Below are 19,607 nucleotides of genomic sequence, written 5' to 3'. Positions count from 1 at the left end.
CCCATGGAGGAATAAATAATTTTTATAAATGACAATTATTCACCGCCTGATTATTCTATTCAGGTGCTGATAGAGAGCTTAATAACRAAAGCAAAGTACAAAGTACAAAAGATAGCTATACATTCCACATTTAGATATGTTAATCTACATGAGAACTGACTCTCAGAGTTTCCATACAGCCTCTTCATCCAAATACCCTATGCTTAAGAGTAACTGGTGATGTAATTATTGCAGGATTTGCATTTAAAATGATCACTCAAGGAGAAATTTGGAAATGACAGCATGTCTTTTCTATTTACACTCTCACTAAGTGAACAGCGCTCATCTGAGTATCAAACCAGTATAACAACACTGTGCATGTGCAAACAGCTTATTCACTGGTGCAGCTGCTCACTTCTCTGCCACTCAGCTGCTGAAGCAGAAAGAAGTGTACCTGCAGTAGGAGGAAAACAACTTRGCTTTAAAGCAAACAATGGTCTGTGCAAAACTCATAGCCTGTTTTAATGCTTGATTACTTTTCCAGGTTTTAATGTTGGAGACCGTTGGAAGAATTAATGAATGACATCATGGTTAAAATATATTTTCTTAGAACTATCCAGGACGTTCATATTTCCAAACTTGAGAAAATGTTCAGATGGATATTTCTGCATATTTATGCAGATTGCATTTATTGGTTTATGTAAATTAGCAGACTCAATGGCTCAGTAATAATACGAATTCAATTTATGGGACAATGAAAATCAAAATGCATTTTCCACATTGGCGTTTTAGCTTACAAAGCAGTAAACAGGTCAAAATATCTGCCTGAAAGTTTCACCCGAAAAACCTGAATAAATCAGAAAACATCCATGAAAATCTACTTGTAGCTGACATGAGAGTTTCTGCTCCTGGAAACAAGGCCAGACCTCCTCCTGTTAATGTGAGCAGACATGTTGCTTAATGTACTAGGAAAAAAAGCTTTCCATACGCAGCTATTTATCAACATGTAGTCACTATCTATCTATACAAAATACTGGCAGATGTAGTTCATAATTTTACGGACCACGTACTCCTCAAGGGCTCAAAACTACACCCCTCCCCCCACTTTAGTGCTCACCATTGCACATCTGATGCTTGGCCCTCATATATATTCTTCACTGAAACCAACTGAATACTTAATCTTGGTCAGCTGTGTCATGCATGTAAATGTGCTTTGTGCGTCTTTAAAATAATTGTAGATAGAAGCAGATGATATGTTGATGATGATAATGTGTGGGCACCCACATCTGCTTCCAGCCTCTCAAAGAGACAAAAWTCCTAACCCAACTAACCTATGTCCTGATACTGGCTTCTGTTAATAAGCACACACATAACGGCAGAAATTACGTGCCGACTTCTGAAATCTTAATAAGGAGATTAGGTATGATTTTCCTTCCTTCAGTGCTCAAACAAAACTTCATCACATCTGTGTAATATATTGCTCTGAATACGCCTCGCCAAGCCTTGCTTCAGTAATCTGCACATTAAATAAGTCTCCGTCGAGGAAAAAGTAATTTGTTGCAGTCAATTCGGGACCCAGTACTCCAAGAAAAATATGTGAATATTGTTTATAGTAAGTCCCTCAGCTATCCAGACCTGTGTCAAGTATGTGCAATCAGCTTGAGTCCACTGACCAGGGAGCTAAAAAGGAACCATTGACTCATGCCTTACTGATGGATCTCTTCGTTGTGAGAATATTTAAGGAGGRGCTTTAACCACATTGCTCAGCAGTCCTGAACAGGGAATGTATGAACAGTAAGCAGGTAATTCAGTCAATGGTTAAACATATTTACCAGCACTGGTGACTTTACTGAGTCAGAGAGTGGTTTCCTGCAGTAAAATTTTCCAGAAACAGTGCAGCTTTCTGAGGCCATTCCTCTACCTCTACCAATTCCACAACAGAAGCCAGAGCCAAATCAGACAAACAAGTGTAGAAATGTTCCTCAGAAAAGAAAAAAAAAACACTGGTAGAGAGGCAGTCTTTTTTTGATAGTATCTGAAGTATAAAACAAGAAGCTAAACTATCCTGGCTGTAGACTTCTTGCGCAATTCTGAACTACCTTCAGTGTTCCTTCTGGGCTGTCTCCAATTGAACTGAACTTCTCTGGTACATTTTCAGCTGGACCAATCAGCGAATAAAAGGAGAAGTTGTGAACGATGATGTTGACACTGTGCCTGAAGCTGCAGCAATAGCAGAAATGGCAGCAGAGGAAATGAACAATGTCATTCAGTCCATGTTGACCATGCTTCCAATTATTCAGTTAATATTAACAGCCTTCTCGTTCGGCTCGGTACTTTGCTCTTTGCAGTGCAGGATAGTTTCAGAATTCCATTGCTGTGAAATAATTGCAAGTTATAGCTGCAGCCCTCCAATCCTTTCTTCACACACCAATTGCAAGAAAACAAGGACTGTGTCGGCAAAATTATTTTAAGTTTGCTAGAGTTACACTGTTCCTTGAATGCTGGGGAGTCTGTACATTAGTTTATAAACTGTAATTATGTAATCATCGATTATCATTTCATTGAAAAAAAAAACTAGACTTTTTAAATTCATAATTAGAAGTCCTTTTCTTTTTCTCTTGCACACTGTTGGAAGTCAGGATTGGCAAAGTTCATTTTAAATCTGTTAAAGTCACTTACAGTTACCAGTGATTTTACTTTTTRCACCAAAGCTGTTAATAATCTCTGCTTTCAGATATTCATGCTTTATTGGTCTCATTTCCTTGTTTTCTGAACTTTGCTGCTGCAGTCAACAGTAAGCTGTGCTCCACAATCACTGACCACRATTTATGTTAACAGACAAATTTGATCCCAYGGCAGAATCGCCCACAACTGACAACCAAGGATAAAATAAAAAGTTTGGAGAAATTAAAGTTGCCAAACACTTTTCAGCTCATGCAGTCGAAATGTGCCTATATACCACTTGAAGCATGGGTGTCCATCTCCAGTCCACAAGGTTCTGTGTCTTGCTAGTTTTAAATATGTCTCTCTGCTCCAACACAGCTGATTCAAATGTCCCRCCTACCTTCTCAATATGTCAAACTTCTGCAGAGGCCTGCTAGTGAGCCATTATTYAATTTATGGGTGTTGAACCATAGAGAGAACTAAAACATGCCAAATAGAATCCCTTGAGGGTTGAAGTTGGACACTACTGACTTAAGSTACAACAGAGAGTTGTCTTTACAATTTATATGTTAAAAACTCAATACATCTCAGATATATAAGCTGGTGTTGCTTGATGGCCTTCGAACCATGCATAGTTAGAGGAAGGACATGGGTCCATCAAACTCTACAGTCGCTCACAGCGGACACAAATAGTATTATATATCGCAAATGACATAATCACGCAAAATCATCTCAAGGTTTTCTAATATCATACAGCCCTACTTCTAATATTCAACGATGTAGCAAAGTCGGCAAAACACCATGTCAAAGGTGCTTTCAAGTGCAGAAGCAGAGACTACAACTATACCATGTTTCCCTTKCTCACTGAAGTAAAATAAGGTTTTCTCTGCCCCAAATGCCTGCTCCAAGCAAGACACGGGCACAAAAACAGGCTGTCTGAAATCTGCTACTTTAAAGAATGTACTGACACCAAGGATMAAACTAAAAGAATACCTATCTTTAAAGGTACCATTTCAACACCTCATTCAGTTAAGGAGCCAGGTTGACCTAGATGTTGATTTGAAAGTTCTTAACACTTTCTTTTTAACCAAAATTCCTCATGAATCCTCTCCATCTTTTCTGCACTTTTTAGGAGAAAAGGCTCCTGTTAAGCTATGAACAAGTTATATGAAAGTCATGGCAACTATCTTTATACTGCTGAAACAGTGTAAGGGTGTGAATATGCAATCGAACTCTGATGCGGACCAAAAGGGCTAACTCTGATCCACCTACATACCTCGGTCTCAGTTGGATTGATGTGAGCTCTGCTGCGGTTTGAATGGATATAAAAATGCCAAGTGGGCCAGAGACCTCTCCAAAAGCAGGAAACAGACCAGGGCATTCTGGGTAAATACAACCAGAACAAACGWGCAAGTCTGGCGCTAGTGTAAAAAATKAGTCATGGGCTTTTGCAAAAGATAAAAGCAAAATTTTACAACCACTAACCACTCTATTTTTGTTTACATTTGGTGAAGACGGAAGTTGTGTTCAATGTCTTCTTGAGATGTTTTCCTTTTGTTTCCTTTAGTGATTCTTGGTCCAGCACAACCACAGGCAAGGAGGTAAGCAGGTTTTTCTTGTTTGACACAGTGCAAGCGAAAGTCATGCTACAGAATCAGTTGTGAAGTAAGGCAATACTGGCCGCTATTCCAACACCATTGAAATACAAGATAGCTACATAATAGCATGTAGAACACAATTTATAACAGGTTTATATGCTCTAAATGCTCTAAAAATAACAGCATCATATCAGACAAAACAAAGTTTTTGATGTTTAACCAGTGTATCATTTTGGAAGTAGACCAGCTATAGTGTGTGTAAGATAATGTTGTAATTCTACCATCAAACAAAAAGGCAAACTATGATTTTACATTTTGAATCTAAGCTCCTCTGTTTATTTACCTAGCCATCTTTTAAGCACGGCTCATTTGCAGAGCTCCACCACAAGACAAACCATGGCTTTTGGAAAATATGCAATCCAGCTGTAAGGCCTTTATATAATGACCGTCTGTTCACTAAACTCACTTTACCTTGGACACAACCTTCCACCTTTCTCAAAGTAAATCCTAGAGGAACACTTTACWGTGTCAGTTATGTTTAATATAACAAAATCGCCGACCCACCTGTTTTACATCTCAGTCATTTCTACACTTGTATTCCTAAGCTGAAACAAGTCATTGATAGTCATGTGGCAAGAAAAACTATTTTAGCTAAATGTAGAAAGTTTGTTTTCAATCGTGTGTCTGCTGAAATGCCCTCCCTTGAACAAGAAAGGTATTCTTAACTCCTCAGAAGCTGCAAAATGCTTCCAGTATACGTCACTGCTGTACCAGCTTTGATTGAAATGTTTTGGTGTTTGAGCAGTGCATAAAACATTCTCCTCATCGAGCATGCTTTTCGTTGGAACTGAGAGTCGAGCTGGGATCTGGCCTGTGGCTGCAGGGGGACGGACAGAGATAGAGCCTGGAAGAAAGCTATTGCTGGGATCAGAGCCAGGCAAAGCTGCCTGGGACTAGAGGGATGTGGTTAGGATAGGCTTGAAGCAAAGTAAGACTGGGAAAACAACCAAAAGTATCTTTATTTATTGACATATTTAGTATGGGTTTAGAGAAGAAATAAAAGTGTTTTCCAAGGTAAGAATAATTCCATATTTATATTTTTGGGGGAAAATTCACTATTCAAAATAAATATGTTAAGAAGGAATGTTTTTTTTTATTCTAGAGTATGTAAATCAGCCTTGTGTGTGTGTGTGTGTGTGGTTGACATGTGTTTTACCTTGTGGGTGTGTCTTTGTGGCAGCCATGGGACCCTGCTGAAGAGGAGGCCCGCCTCAAACCCAGGTCTTTTATAGAATGTGCAGTGATAAGAGATGGTGTTTGATTGGTTGAAGCTTAAAGTAGTTAAAAGAATAAAATGTTTTATAAATTGTGCATTTGCGTACATAAAATTTCTGCCTAATATTTTATTATTGATACATAAGTGTTAGTGTTTAAATTGTGTATGTGAAAGTTGACTTTGTTTCTTTTTTCCCCACTCTGGAAGGCTGAGGTGATTGRCYAATGTAAATTGAGGCAGGGTTTAACCAGTACATAACTGGATCGCTCGATGTAGATGGACTGACAAAAGAGCAGCCATTTATGAAATCTGCTGTGCTGCACCAGCTTCATTTGCTGTACAGCCAAGATTGACGGACTTGTCTTTCCACACCACACATCTCAGCATAACATATGAGAAGAGATTTTATCTGTTTATATTACAAAAGTAATTTCTCTGATGAACAGGAACAATAATCATGTCAGCCGGTATTTTATTATGAGAATCAATTGATTTTACATATGAGGACCAGTTAAACTGGATGGTTTGTTAATTTATAAAATGCTGGGACAGACAAAAGGATACTTTGGTCAGGTCAAAATATAATGTCCACTCTCTCCGTAAACATTGTGAATTTGCTTTGAGACTCAAGTATGTCAATATTCATAAAGAGATGTTTACATATTTAAAAATCATCTCTCAGCCAACAGCCTGTCTTTGTGTTTGCTGCTAAATCAGATGCAATTCAATGATGATGAGCTTCTCCATGTGCAGTGTCGGGTAGGATGATGGTTTCAGACAGCCCATTAAGCGCTTCAATTAGACCTGCTGGTTCTCACCTCCTCGTCACTCCACGTGAAAGGGACTTAACTCTTCCTTCACGCAGCTGTACACAATGACAGACGCACGCTCATGTGAGAAAAAAAATAACACCATTCACAGCACACATCTGGTGCCAATTGCTTGAAGCCTTAAAAAAAAAMCTCACACATATGTTTCTTTATGGCCACAGGCACAATCATGTCTCTTCTGACAACCTAGCAAAGGGCCCTTAAATCTTTTGGCAGCCGAGAAGTCCAAATCCAGAGACAAGGTGACAGGTAATGTATTTCTACAAAGTGGTGGGTTTTTATCCAGCCTCCTGTTAACATTTCACATTAGCATTGGGATGACAGGTGGTGCCTGGTCAGAGAAAAGAGGATTTTTTTCATCGAAAGGCCCAAAACAGGACAAAGGAGATGAAGATGGCTGCAAATGAGATGTTTTGAAATGAGGCTTTGCGATTTAACTGTTGAGAAGTGCCCTCTGCCTACCTAACATGAACGTAAGTGTGTAAAGAGTGTGTAAGGACTTTAGCACACTTCTTTTGTCAGCTGAAGGATTAGGCATTGTGGGTTTTTTTAGCGCAGATGCCTTGCTACAATTGAAACGCAAAGCTTTGGAAAACAGTACTTCCTTTTGTTGAAGCAGACACTTCCTAAAATCTAYAATCTGGTTTACACACACACATATAAATGACTATTTGTTAAAGAGTAGCCATTGATCAAGATCCTTAATGTCTAACTAAATGCATTATGGCTGGATGGCTAAAGGGACAGACAGCGTCAGGGTTAAAGACATTTGATCCTTCAGGGAAATTAATTTTCCAAAATTAAATAGAATTTCATCCATGATCAGGGTTTTTAAACCTAAATACAGGAACATTTCACCTTCTACATGCATTATGTGATAATCATTACACAAACTCTAAATTTCCTTTTTCTTTCTCTTCACTGATAGGAGCTTCTTTTGTATATAAAGCAGCATAAGTCTTTTTTCCCCTAAGTCTGTGTGTTTGCTTTTTGTATTTGCACAGTGTTTCACGGAGMWGCTTAATCTTTTGCGCTGTCAAACCAGTATTTGCTTACTGCCATAATTTGTTACCTGTGTGCAGCAAAGGAATGTTAGGATTTGGGCAGAAACAGATTTTTGCCTTTTCATGATCTTTAAGAGGAGCAAAAAGTGCCTGAAGTGCAAACGCATTGTGATTTATCCTTAAGATGGCTGAAGTGAAGGGAAAGATGAAAGATATATCAATTAATATTGTGTTATTAGTGCAGTTTGCTACATTTTATCACTTTGGTGTAAGTTGTCCTTAAATCCCATGTCAATTAAATTATTTATAAACATGTTTGTATGATTTAAAAATTACAAAGATAAATKTCTCTGTGTTGGAGTGAGCTACAATGTGTTGGAAAAGTTTTCATTCCACTTTCCCTTTACACTTTATTTATTTTTGTCAAGACACAACCATGGCTTTGCAGATAAATAACAGTGTGGCATACACATGTTCTTACCCCTCCTTTTTCTAATTCCCATACATAAAATGGCAGATGGCWGGGAAGCAGAGGTTCACCTTTTAGCAAAAATCCATAAACATTCACCATTCATTTCAGTCACAAATGAATGGCTGAGATCAAAGTAATTTATGTGTTAGAATTCAGGACAGTATGAAGCTAAATTCCATAGAGTAGCCTTTGGGACATTTTCTTATGGATTCTTATTAAGATTATGCTTTCTTATTCAACTTTATGTYTTTGTGCTACTTTCTGTAGCACATAGAAAATGATTTACTTCATTTTGTAACAGCATCATCAAGGATCCTGGAAGGACATCCCGGAGTCAAAGTGTGACTACATAATATTAGCTGAAATGCCATCTTTGCTCCAAGCCTGTGTTCACACCTCCAAGTGACTAATCCAGCTTCAAGCTTCTGGTTTCCAAGTTAATACTATAATTCCAAAAAAGCCAGACTGCCCAACACTGCAGGTGCTGAATTTGAAACGGTGTACACAGAAGTGTTCAAACGATTGTGTGTCTGTGAGGTACACAAAAAGGCCAGGATGCAGAAAATAACCATGCCGGTATCTGTGAAATAGAGATTAGGACATGCCCATGCCTAAAATTTGTCTGTGAGGAGAAAAGCCACAAAACAGGAATGCTCAGTTTCATGTTTCTCAGAAATGGGACATATTACGGTAGGCGCAGMGATCAAAGGAAATTACTTTCTGCATACTGTTCTGTTTTACTGGCTCTTACGAAASGAAGAAAAGTTCGGTCACATGGTAATATGACAAAGCCTTTTTACTTTGTTCATTGAGGCAAACTGAAGCTATAAATCAAAACAATGGCCCTTTGTGTTAAAATTACTGAATTTAGCTTGACCGGGGAACATTTGGAAGAAAGATTTGTATAATTTATTCTCTGATTTTCTCTTAACTGGCAGGAAATATTCATAAAGCAACKTTTTCTAAAACGACATATAATATACCAATAGCTGAATTTGTTTGGGGRATTTATCAGTTTAAAGACTTTAAGGCCACAGTTTGCAAAGGCCGGTCTTAGAAAGGCGGTACAACTGAATTTGAGACAGTCCATGAGTCCCAGGCATATCTTTTCAATCATTCAAGTATTGAATGATTACTTGAAAGCAGCAGAATCACGCTGCTTTGTGATTCTGCTCAGTCGTCATTGGGACTGACTTAAATACAGTCCCAATGACGAGACTATTTTAGCTTATTTGTTTTAACTCCTACAGGCAATACATGCATGCACTATGTTTTAAAGATCACTACAAAGTGCAACCAGGTTCCAAAGGAGAACTGGTCCAACATGCTTAGATTAGGTGTAATGAAGTCTGGGCGTTGCTGYAGTACAATAGAACTTAAGTGTCAACGCACCCCTTTGAGTTTTCTGCACAGCAGAGCCCATCACTGTTGACCTTCATTTTACTGTAGGGCCCTTTGTCTTGAAGTGTCCACCTAAAAAAWGATGTACTTTTTGGATGTAAATGTGTTTTTGTTTGGGGTTTTGAGATTAGTAGGTCTGCTGTTTGTCACTCTACAATCAGGGTAATTCAGTCACATATCGCCAAACATTTAAGTAATTTTCAATTTGTTTCCTATCATGTTATGAACTACACTTAAGAATGGATTAAAGCAAACTTAAACTTCACTTAATTGTCTTAGGTAGTAAAAACAAACTTGTGTATATAATGTATTGCAAAGTACTTGATGCATAGAAGGTAATCTAACTTTATTGATGTTCAGACGTGCKTGCATGGTTTCCAGATCAAAAGCCTATTTTGGCCCTATGATAATAATATTCTGCATGTTTAACTTTATCATAGAGCAGTCATTTCATTTAATGGTCCCAGCTGGATCACTGTATTGATTTCACAGACACAGCAGGTCTCCTGAGATTCTCTATAGATTTCCCAGCTGCCCTCCCAAATGATCCATTGTGATTCCTTTCCAAAGGCCCCTGCCAGGGGAAGGCATGGAAAACGGTCATCATTTCACCGTCTTCTTATATACCTGAGTCCTGTTATGTCAGCTACATTACCTCAACGCTGCTTTGTGATTCCGGACATTGTTTTATTGACCCCAAAGGACATTTATTGGTCTTTCACTGGCCGCTTAACAGAATGCGTTTCAGAGATAGTATTTCCTGCTCAGTCTGTTTTAAGAGGTTTAAAATTGTAATAAAATAACAATGAATAGTTCACTGAAATAAGAGGGGAACAAGATGTTATTACAATAAGGGGTGCTCTTAAGTGTGAGTGTGGTAGGATATCCCTGATTGCTTTCTCCAGTAGATCCATTTCTAGTCAAGTGGTTATGTAAATTTAKATCGCTTTCTCTGCCCAAACAGAGCATTTATCATCAGCTTTGCTGAATATTAAACAATTTCAATGAAGTGTCAATTGATAGAGCTCCATAAACACAATCATGAGATCTAATCTGCGCTGAGTCTGTCCTATTGATTTTGTTGTCTTTATCAAAAGTTGACTGATGRGAGAGATATTTAGTCAAAGCAGATATAAATGAAATGCATCAATCATGCTATGCTGTTAATAAAAGTGATAACATTATTTTAAACTTTCAAGGCCTACAGACATTATTTAATAACCAAACATATGCTTTAGATTTTCTTTCCCAATAAAGAAATATATTTCCTTTGATCACTACAATATTCCTCTAAGAATGAATAAAACTGYTGAAATTAATATTTCTGGATTGTGCCAGGTTTGCATTTTTTTTAAAAATTCATGACAACTAAATTGTTGTCCATATGTYGTGTCTTTATGTTTCACATTTATTTGTCTTGGTGGTGTTCACAATGCAGTTTGAGTTTAAAATATTAATGCCATAATGCATGAATGCAGTACTARGTACTGAGTGATTATTTGTGTCAAATTTGAATAAAGCATAGCATAAAAATAACAAATTCAAAGTTAATTAAAAAAAAAAAACATGAGATCCAATCTTCTTCAAGTCAACACAAAGTCCTGTTCTGGAACTCTATCAGTTTTGTGTTRCAATTTCATTTTAATTAACCATAAATTTAATCAGAAATTTTCAATGCAGTGACAGTATAATGTATTCACCATTTAGCTGAATTGCAGCAAGTTTCAGTGCCTGGCATTTTAGGGTTGACAAGGTTTTGCTAATAGGATTACAATTTCCAAATTAATTTGGGAAAACGGAAGATGAACTCCACCTCTCTAAAACCAGACAAGTCACAGCCAAAGGCCAAATAATTAATTGCCTTGTGTTCATTTTCTATTCTCTGAGCTAATGCAATTACTAAAGTGAATAAAAACGATCACACTTGAGGACACAAAAAGTCATCTCTTGCTATGCCTCCATCTGAAATTTAAATGTCATACCATTTTGAGTTTATTCAATATTCCTTTTAAAGGCCTGAATTTCTGAAAAACAACGTAATCTTTACCACCCTACAGCAGTAATCACATTCAGGAAAGCCTATTAGGATACGACAAACGTATATGTTTACAAGCATAAGAAGATAATCCAAAGACAGAGGCCTTATCTGTGCCTGTTATGGCTGCTGGAACCGGTCAGGTCACGAACACAGGACCACAGTCATCACTTTTAGAAAAGCAGGGCCTGCCTGCCAAGTACACTAATCAGATAAAAGACATCTAGCCGCTGGCAGCACCTCAGCTGCGGTGTCTCTATCCGAGTGAGGCTTATAGACCTGTTAGGGTCAGACAGTGAAAGACTGAGTTTTTGTTTTTATCATACTGTCTGGCAGACCTGAGATACAGCCAGCAAGCCAGACCCAGAGGGGAAAAGGAGAAGATACAAAAAAAATGTTTTACTGGCTTTGTGTTGTGAGGCAGGATGATGCACACGGTGTTAAATAYATAACCACCAGCAAAATCAGAAAGGAGGCTGGTGCACACTAATTTACAGGGGTGGGGGAGGGGGGCTTGCTGGTGGACAGAAGGTTTGGRCCGTGGAGAAATAATAGAAGAGAGGGGACAAAGATGGACAAAAAACAAAAGACAGATGTCACGTGGGTCCAGAGTCGCTGATAGATGCGTTCTGCAGCTCGGCACACAGGCAGTGGTTCAGGTAGAAAAGGCTTCCCTTTGTGATGCAGATGACAACGCAATCAGCCTCGCTTTGTCTCTGACGATGGGCTCTGCTCCCAGGCACATTGAGAGACAGACACTAATCCAGTGGGTTTGTGTTCACCAGGCGCGCTCATAAAGGCTGTGTCACAGTACCTGGGGTGTATGTGGATGAGGATCTCTGAAACAAGGTCTGACCTCTCTCAGGCTATGCTCTCCCTCCTCCTCTTCCTCCTGTCTCTCTTTCTCCYCACATCCTAGCCACAAGGAGCCTGCTTTGGTGAGTTGAAAATTAGAAGCGCTACATTGTTAAATGTGTATGGCTCGCTCAGACATAGGGAAGTGACATGAATAATTATTTTGAAACTTATTAAAACGCACTTTAGTACCTCACAAAATACAACGCAAAAATGGAAAGCATCAAGGGCAAAACTTTTCCTAATAATAGGTAAAACTTCAATCCAAGCAAGCACATTGTGTAATAAATTWAATTTTYCAATTAGGCCTAGATCTTGCAAGGCCATTTTGACAATGAAGCTTTATTTTGTGTGGCTGAAAATATATTTCACTGTCCCCTAATAACTCTGACTCCCAACGGGTTAGGATGAATCAAGCCCTCCCTAATAAATATGACTTACCCAGAGACTGTGCAATGCCAATTAACATGTGCTAATTAAGATAACAGGATATAGGCACATCCTTGATCTAGATTTCTGTGTGAGATATTGGAAAGGTTACAGAGAGGTAAAAGGAAGTTTCTTGCTAAACTATGCAAAAGTCATCACTTTTAGTTAGCAAGAAGATGGCACAAGCTTCATTTTATTTATGAGTTATATTACTCACATTAAATATATTTTATTTAATTTTATTTAATAAGTATTTCAGTACAGTCATTTTAGTGACTTGAACCTATAGAAACACAAAAGAAAATCATAGTTTAAAAATATATAGCAAAGCTAAGAGAGACTTGCTAATGGCTGAATGAACAATGTGTTGAAGAATCTTACCCACCGATCTTATCTACTTCTGCAAAGGTTTGAAATACGCACCAGGTCATGTCTGCACATGAGCAGTTAACTTTTCAGACRAAAAAATCTGTACATGCCAAAATCTGAATCAGCTGGTCAGACCTCTTAAAGATTGGTCATCCGCCAGAAAACTGCAGTAACTGCACTCCTATTTTTTATGTGATCTTTATTACTTATCTTGTACAGTGTTTTGTGAATTTTATCCAAAAACGTATAATTTATTCATATTTCAGTAACAATAAGCATGCTCCTGGCTAGATTACAATAGTTATTACTTAATTGCTATTTTTGAAATAACTATAAAAATGAATGATTACTTTTTGTGATAACTTTTTAGTGATTTCAACAATTGCTTGGCAAATGCTTTGCTTGATTGCAAATTTCTCTGCAATTTTACATATTTATAGTTCTTCAGTTTACATTTTACAAACAGTTCATTTTTTTCATGTGTAGTAACTTCTCTGGCAAATTTAGCAACTAGATTTTTCTTAATTRCTAAATTTATGTTTGTTTTTTGCTAGTTAATTTTCAGAAACACCAAGTGTCACACATTTTTTGKGCTGAGTCTTGAGAGATAAAAAAACAAAAACATAGGTAAGGAATAATAAATTTGCACATAAAAATATAAAATAACATGCACTGATTAGAAAGGCAGAGTTTTATGGATGTGTTTAAAGAGCATAAAGTGGAAATATTCCGCCTTAATGCATTTAGTAAGAGGAAATAATGCACAATTAGGCAGCATTTGACTCACTGATGACCAGTTAGAGCCAATCAAGAGACAAATGATTGCTGCATCAGTATGACAAACCCAATCAACCCCCATCTATCTGCAGTAAACTCCTAAGTATCAAGTCATAAAGTGACAGCTGGGAAAACYTTCATTACACAGATATAAATGTGTTCAAAGGGTCTTTTTCATTTAGAATTRTCAACAGATGTTGTGATGTCAAAATAAAACCCACCTGCTTAGGAAAATGTATATCACTGCTGCAAAATTGATTTCGATTATTGTTTTAGAAACGCAAATGGACATAAATATCTATACCATAACTATATTTAAATAAATCAATTTAACTTTCTAGCAAGGCTCTGGCAGCATGCTGCAGCATATTGAAGAATTTCAAACACCTGTTGATAATATTTCTATTCAAGATAGCATCATGAAGGAGCCATATTTGGCCATCTGCTCTTTGGAAACTAGTCAAGCCTGAGACTAAAGTGACACCTGTTCTTCTTTTAAAACAACAAGAAAATAATKACAGACCAAAAGTTCTCCGAGTCAAACTAAACCATAAAAATGAAACAACYTTTGAAGTAAAATGAAGGTTTTTTACAGTGCCTACTTTATGTAAAAAAGAAAAAACTATGATGTACTGAGCTTGATTGAAAGATAACATGGAATGAAAACTCACCGATCATGTGAGACTAATGCAAGCACAACAATGCTGTGCTGTTTACAGTGCTTTAGGACATTGTGGCAACTTCGTATATTACCTATGGCTCGGGAAATTCCCTTCAGTCATTTCACTATTTTTTTTTTTCTGTTTAAAACAATATTACTGGCAAAGATAAATAGCAGATAAAATTAAGAGGACCTACGAGATCCTTGATTTTTGAAGTGTTTCCAGGTCTAAAAATGTGGTAAGTTGAAGCCTTTTCAACACTTSAACACTATTCATCACATACATTTCACAAACTTAAATGCCATTTTAGCTTAGAATCCACCCTGCAAAAGTCTGTTAGCTATGGGACTAAAAGGAGAGTTGGCTCACAAAAGTCAACCCAAAGCAATCTGATCCAAACAGCTGAAGGCATGGAAACAGTGTCAAGCTATCCATCACAAGTTGGAAAGAAACTTTAGTTAAAATGTTTGAAAAGGCTGATGCCAGAAGCAATGTGCTCAAGCTAGCAGGGACCAGAAACCGATCAAACAGAAATTCYCTTTGTGAAAGTTTTAACACTTCTGACCGACACAACCCGTTGGCTTTCAGTTGTTCTCCATTTAATTTTTACATAACATCTAAATATGTATCAGTTATTTTTCACAAGTACTGCAAATCAAAATCTATATATAATATTATATATACAGTGGCCACAATAAAGCTAAGCTGTTCAGTCACAGCGTGTATAACCTTATGCAATACAGGGASGGAAAAATGTTCTTAAGTAAATCAATGATACTGCTTTAATCTCACCCTAGAGGTAGCCATAGATGTCTCAGAAATGCGACACCCCCGTCAAGTGAAACAACTGGTACCAGTACTAATTGAAATTTTGCATGCAAAGTGACAATGCCTGGGCCCTCGGCAGCATGGATTAGGGCTTGAATAGAGACAGATTCTTTGTGAAAGCCTACTGTGGCGGTTGGCGTGCAGGCCAGCTCCATGCATCTGCTCACTGGGTGGACTGAGAAAACACAGGACTGTATACGATCACTCATTTTACCTTCCACAAACTACCTCTTRTTTSCTTTTTCAAAAWTAAACCTGTATTCATTATACTCTTTAATATTCTCTTTATTGATAGTTATTCTCAGAAGCATTTACTGGACTTACATTAACAACATATTCACCAAACTTAGGGAATTTAAAAACCCATAACAATGACAGTTTGCTTAGTTGTCAAATGAGGACATAGAGCTAAAAGTAAAAATAATCAAGAAATTAACATCGTATGTGATATTAAAGCTATGAGAAGTGTAAAACGCCAAATTAGCACGTTTGCCAATGTTGAGCTGTGTGGTGTCCAGTCCTGAATGCAGAGCTAAAGGAATGCAGTGCATACTGAAATGCAATCAAATCTGTGAGACATTTTTTAAAGACTCCATGCTGTGATCTCATTCTGCCCCACTTCACCATCCTCTGCTGTGGTTTCGCTCCCATTATGTTTCCTTCAAAGAACGACAGGAAAAAACGCTGTATCAAAGTGATCTATCATTCCACTCACACCAACAATGACATGCATACAAGGCTAGTTAAGGATGGTGTTGCATCATAGCAACACCAAACCTCCCAGAAAAACATTTGGACAGTACAAACTCAAACATCACAATAAAKAAGAGGGGAGAAGGGGAGAGGCAACAGCAGAAAAGCCAAATAATCCATCTAGTAAAACTCATCTCCTCCTAACAATACAGGCTACAACAATTTTATGGCTGAGAATGAATCTGAAAATTTCCACTCAACAGAATTAGATTGGTGTCACCGTTGTTAGTGGGGCTGTCAACTTAACACTGATGACAATGAATGGGTGAGCTAATAAAGGGAATAAATCCACGGTGTGTTTTCATAGACATGTTTGACAGAGTCAGACTAATTTCCCAGGCAGTACTGCGTCAATTAATTTCCGAAAAGAGCCCATCCCTTGCTGTTAACTAAACCAATAGGACATGGCATCAGCTTACATWAACACTAATCAGCGATTTAAGGTTGTTTTGCGTTCCGCATTGTGTGTAAATGCTTTTGAATAATGGCTGAATGCAACGGATAAATTTACTTAACGTACAGGTTTGAATGGGGTGACGTACTATTCAGCAGTAGTTTGAGTAGAAATGAGATGTTGAAGAAAACAGAAATAGTCTAAACGCAAACAGTGAWGCCTCAGCGCCACCTTGCAATATTGTCGTTATAGTTTTCAGATTTAACGTACTATTTGTAAAATGGACACTTGGGRCACAGCTGGGATTTTGTTAAGTTCAGACATAGTTTTAATCCTCTTAGCCCCCCTAACATGGTCCCTGCTTGATTCATTGATTTGTACAACAATGTACCTCTTTTATATTTGCTTGTCTGGAAATAAGAAGCATTATAAGCACRTGTATTGAGATTTTCTGCATACGCAATTTAATTTTTGCTGTGAATGATTTTGATCCGCACTTTTCTGACCGATAMATTTTTTCCTGACAATTAAAAATGAAATTTGATGCTGGAATAAAATTATTTTTCTATCAACGCTTAATAAAAGSACTATGTAAAGACGTTTTCAACTGCTAAGATTAATAGAGGACGAAATGTCGTCTCTTCATGAAACGTGTCGAAAAAGTCCACTGGAGGGCTTCGTCAGTGTTGCATGCTGGGATGACATTTTTTTTTAGATAAGAGCTGCAGTGACCTCTTTTTCAACTCTTAATTTTTCCTACGTAAGCCCAACTTGCGATTTCATTGGATAGTCAAGTAGGGTGAGTCACAGGGTAGAACTGAGATGTGGGACGGCATTCAGTCGGCAACGGGCTTAGTTGGGTTTCGAATCATAAAGTGGTGCTACACCGTGTGATCAAAAAGTCCTTGAAATTGGCATGCTGCATTTGATTCGTGAAGCATTGCCGTGAAACCATAATGATTTGTATTACAATACAGAAAAATMTGTTTAAGGATTTCGAGGTGATGTTTGATTGCAGCCTTAACTGAAAAGCAAGAAAAGAAACTACAACAGTGGCTCTGATTGTGTCTGAAAAAGAGAGAGAGAAAAAAAAAAAAACAAGTGGAAGTAGAACACTGAATAGTGTGAAATTGTTGTTATTTTTGGAAGCTTTCATATCCTGTGCTTCCCTTGAACTTGAAGCGACCAGCAAAAACAAATCCAGGTCAGAAAAATAAACTGTTACTTCAACAAAAATCAAGCAAAAATAATATCACAAATTAAATACAAACACACTGTTGTGATAGACCGCGTACATAAAGGATAATGTTACATAGTATCCGTTTCTAAATTTTTTCTTAACTTATTGCAGTTTTCACTTAATATAAGTTTATATTCAGCCTAAACAATATTTATCTCAATATGGAAAATAATTAATTTACAAATTTAATCTAATAATTTACAGCAGTTGTATTTGGACAGTGGAAAATGACCCAAAAATATAATAATGGTATAATTATTTTATTAAAAACTTATATGTTGTAGCATATTTTCCCTTTTTTTTTGTTCAGCTAAAAATTTTGTGAGTCTTGGACCAGGCTGACACATTTTTTTGTAAATTCAACATTTACAAATATTAAAGGTATCATGCAAACCTGTCTGTGTGCACACTGCAATGAGTGCCACTGAGCATGATGTTTAAATGAACCAAAAACATGAACTAGAGCAGTAAGTTGTGGCCTATGCAAATATGCATGATGGTTGTCAGTCTGTCAGTCGTAACAGTACATGAAGCCTGCCAGGTTTTTAACCTGAAGAACAAATCTGTATACACATACGGTACATAGTTAAAGATGAACAAAAAGTTTCCTATTGTTTTTTATTCTTTTTTTGGTACATTATCCTGCAGTTACATTGGGTTTGGTCTGGAATAGTTTCTTTGCTCCACCTGTAATTATGAGGTTTTGTTAAATTGACCAGAGGAAGGAGGACACATTTGTTTTCTGAACACATCCTCAAAATAGACTGAAAAAAATTAYTGGGCTGACACTTTCCACTGTTCGTGGCCGTCCTGAACTGTCAGTGGGCTAACTCATTCCAGCTACTCAAAACCTGCATGCTAATTTAATTAGGCCTTTTTAGATTCTAAAGAGACACCTGCAATACAAATAATAAAACAGACACTGCATGATTTGTTTGTTTGTTTGTTTAAACATTTTAAAGTATTTTCAAGAAACAACCTCTGAATATGTGCGTAATGGTGTCACATTCACTAATAGAAAAAGACCCACATGTAGAAAGCCCTACTGAGTTACTTTCAAGCACAATGAATAGATTCCTGTAAACACCTGAAAGCTTATGAAAGCTCTGTTTTTACCATTCAACCTGTTTCATTGTGCGCTGAGCCACGCTGACTGATGCCCTTTCCTGCTTTGCTAAGCTCCCTGTACAACTGACTGCACAATGATCTGAAAAGAAAAACAAGCTTTTACAGGTCAAATTGGGCGATGTTCATTTTGTATAAATGTATAATAGAACACATAAAAAACGACATAAAAATTATAAAACAGGTCTTTGGTTGTTTATTCCCAACTGACAAGTGGGAGCGACACACCTCCACGGAAATTGACGCGCTTGCCAAATTTAACGTTTTTTATTTCCTAATTTAGGTAAATGCATCACACAACAGCCAGTAGTTTTATAAGACTATTAAGGTTATTAAAGGTTATTGGCTACAGGGTGCTGCGAGAGCATGTGTAATTGTGACCCATTATCACCCAACCGTACCTAAGCGGAGTCTTTATGCAACATTTCGGTACTATGAGAAGCACCGACGGGATTTCTTAAARCGACGAGAATGGCAAGTATCCATTAAAAATAATAAACGTGCATTTATGCACGCGCTTTGTCTCAAACTCAAGCCGGTAGAAGGATGCGCGTGCAGCCGTCGGGATGCGAGCAGGAGCTTACCTTCAAYAGCTATCACGGCCGGTATGCTCCATAATATCCATAGAATATCCATTATTGGTGTTGAAAAAGCCCAGACATTCAAATAAAATAAGTCCAGAAAGCCATTGACAGCAAACACAGAGAGGGGACTGACGGTCCTTCTCCTGCAATTGAGCGCTCCCAGATAGCAGAGCAAAAACGAACTCAAATCTGGACCAAGTTTGGGCGAAACCATGRAAGAGCAGACAGAGGGGAGCACCGAGCAACACAGGCGGACAGCATACATGTTCACCTCTACATTACTCAATTCCCTTTCACATCAAAGATAAAGAATAACTACACATGCATCAGTG

At 37.6% G+C, this 19,607-nt stretch overlaps 1 protein-coding gene and 1 long non-coding RNA gene across 8 annotated transcripts in view; one reads left to right on the top strand and one right to left on the bottom strand.

Moving 5' to 3' along the window:
* Nucleotides 1–19,462, bottom strand: part of ephb2b (eph receptor B2b) — a 134,951-nt gene extending 115,489 nt beyond the window's left edge. For 4 of the 7 annotated variants that reach the window (XM_008409108.2, XM_008409109.2, XM_017304894.1 and 1 more), the window contains exon 1: nucleotides 19,276–19,460. In XM_008409108.2, the coding sequence (XP_008407330.1) occupies nucleotides 19,276–19,327 (52 nt within the window). In that variant the 5' untranslated portion in view covers nucleotides 19,328–19,460. Of the gene's footprint in view, nucleotides 1–19,275 lie in introns of all 7 variants that reach the window. The other 3 variants (XM_008409112.2, XM_008409113.2, XM_008409114.2) reach the window with 1 other exon arrangement.
* LOC103464765 (uncharacterized) overlaps nucleotides 12,065–19,607 on the top strand; it is a 21,650-nt gene continuing 14,107 nt past the window's right edge. Inside the window, exon 1 of the long non-coding RNA XR_533707.1 lies at nucleotides 12,065–12,197. This is a non-coding gene — a long non-coding RNA (uncharacterized LOC103464765). The remainder of the gene's footprint in view (nucleotides 12,198–19,607) is intronic.

The sequence above is a fragment of the Poecilia reticulata genome, linkage group LG5 (assembly GCF_000633615.1).
Source record: "Poecilia reticulata strain Guanapo linkage group LG5, Guppy_female_1.0+MT, whole genome shotgun sequence".
Classification (NCBI taxonomy): Eukaryota; Metazoa; Chordata; class Actinopteri; order Cyprinodontiformes; family Poeciliidae; genus Poecilia; species Poecilia reticulata.
The sequence above is the reverse complement of the archived record's forward strand: the minus strand, read 5'-3'. Positions and strand labels throughout refer to the sequence as shown.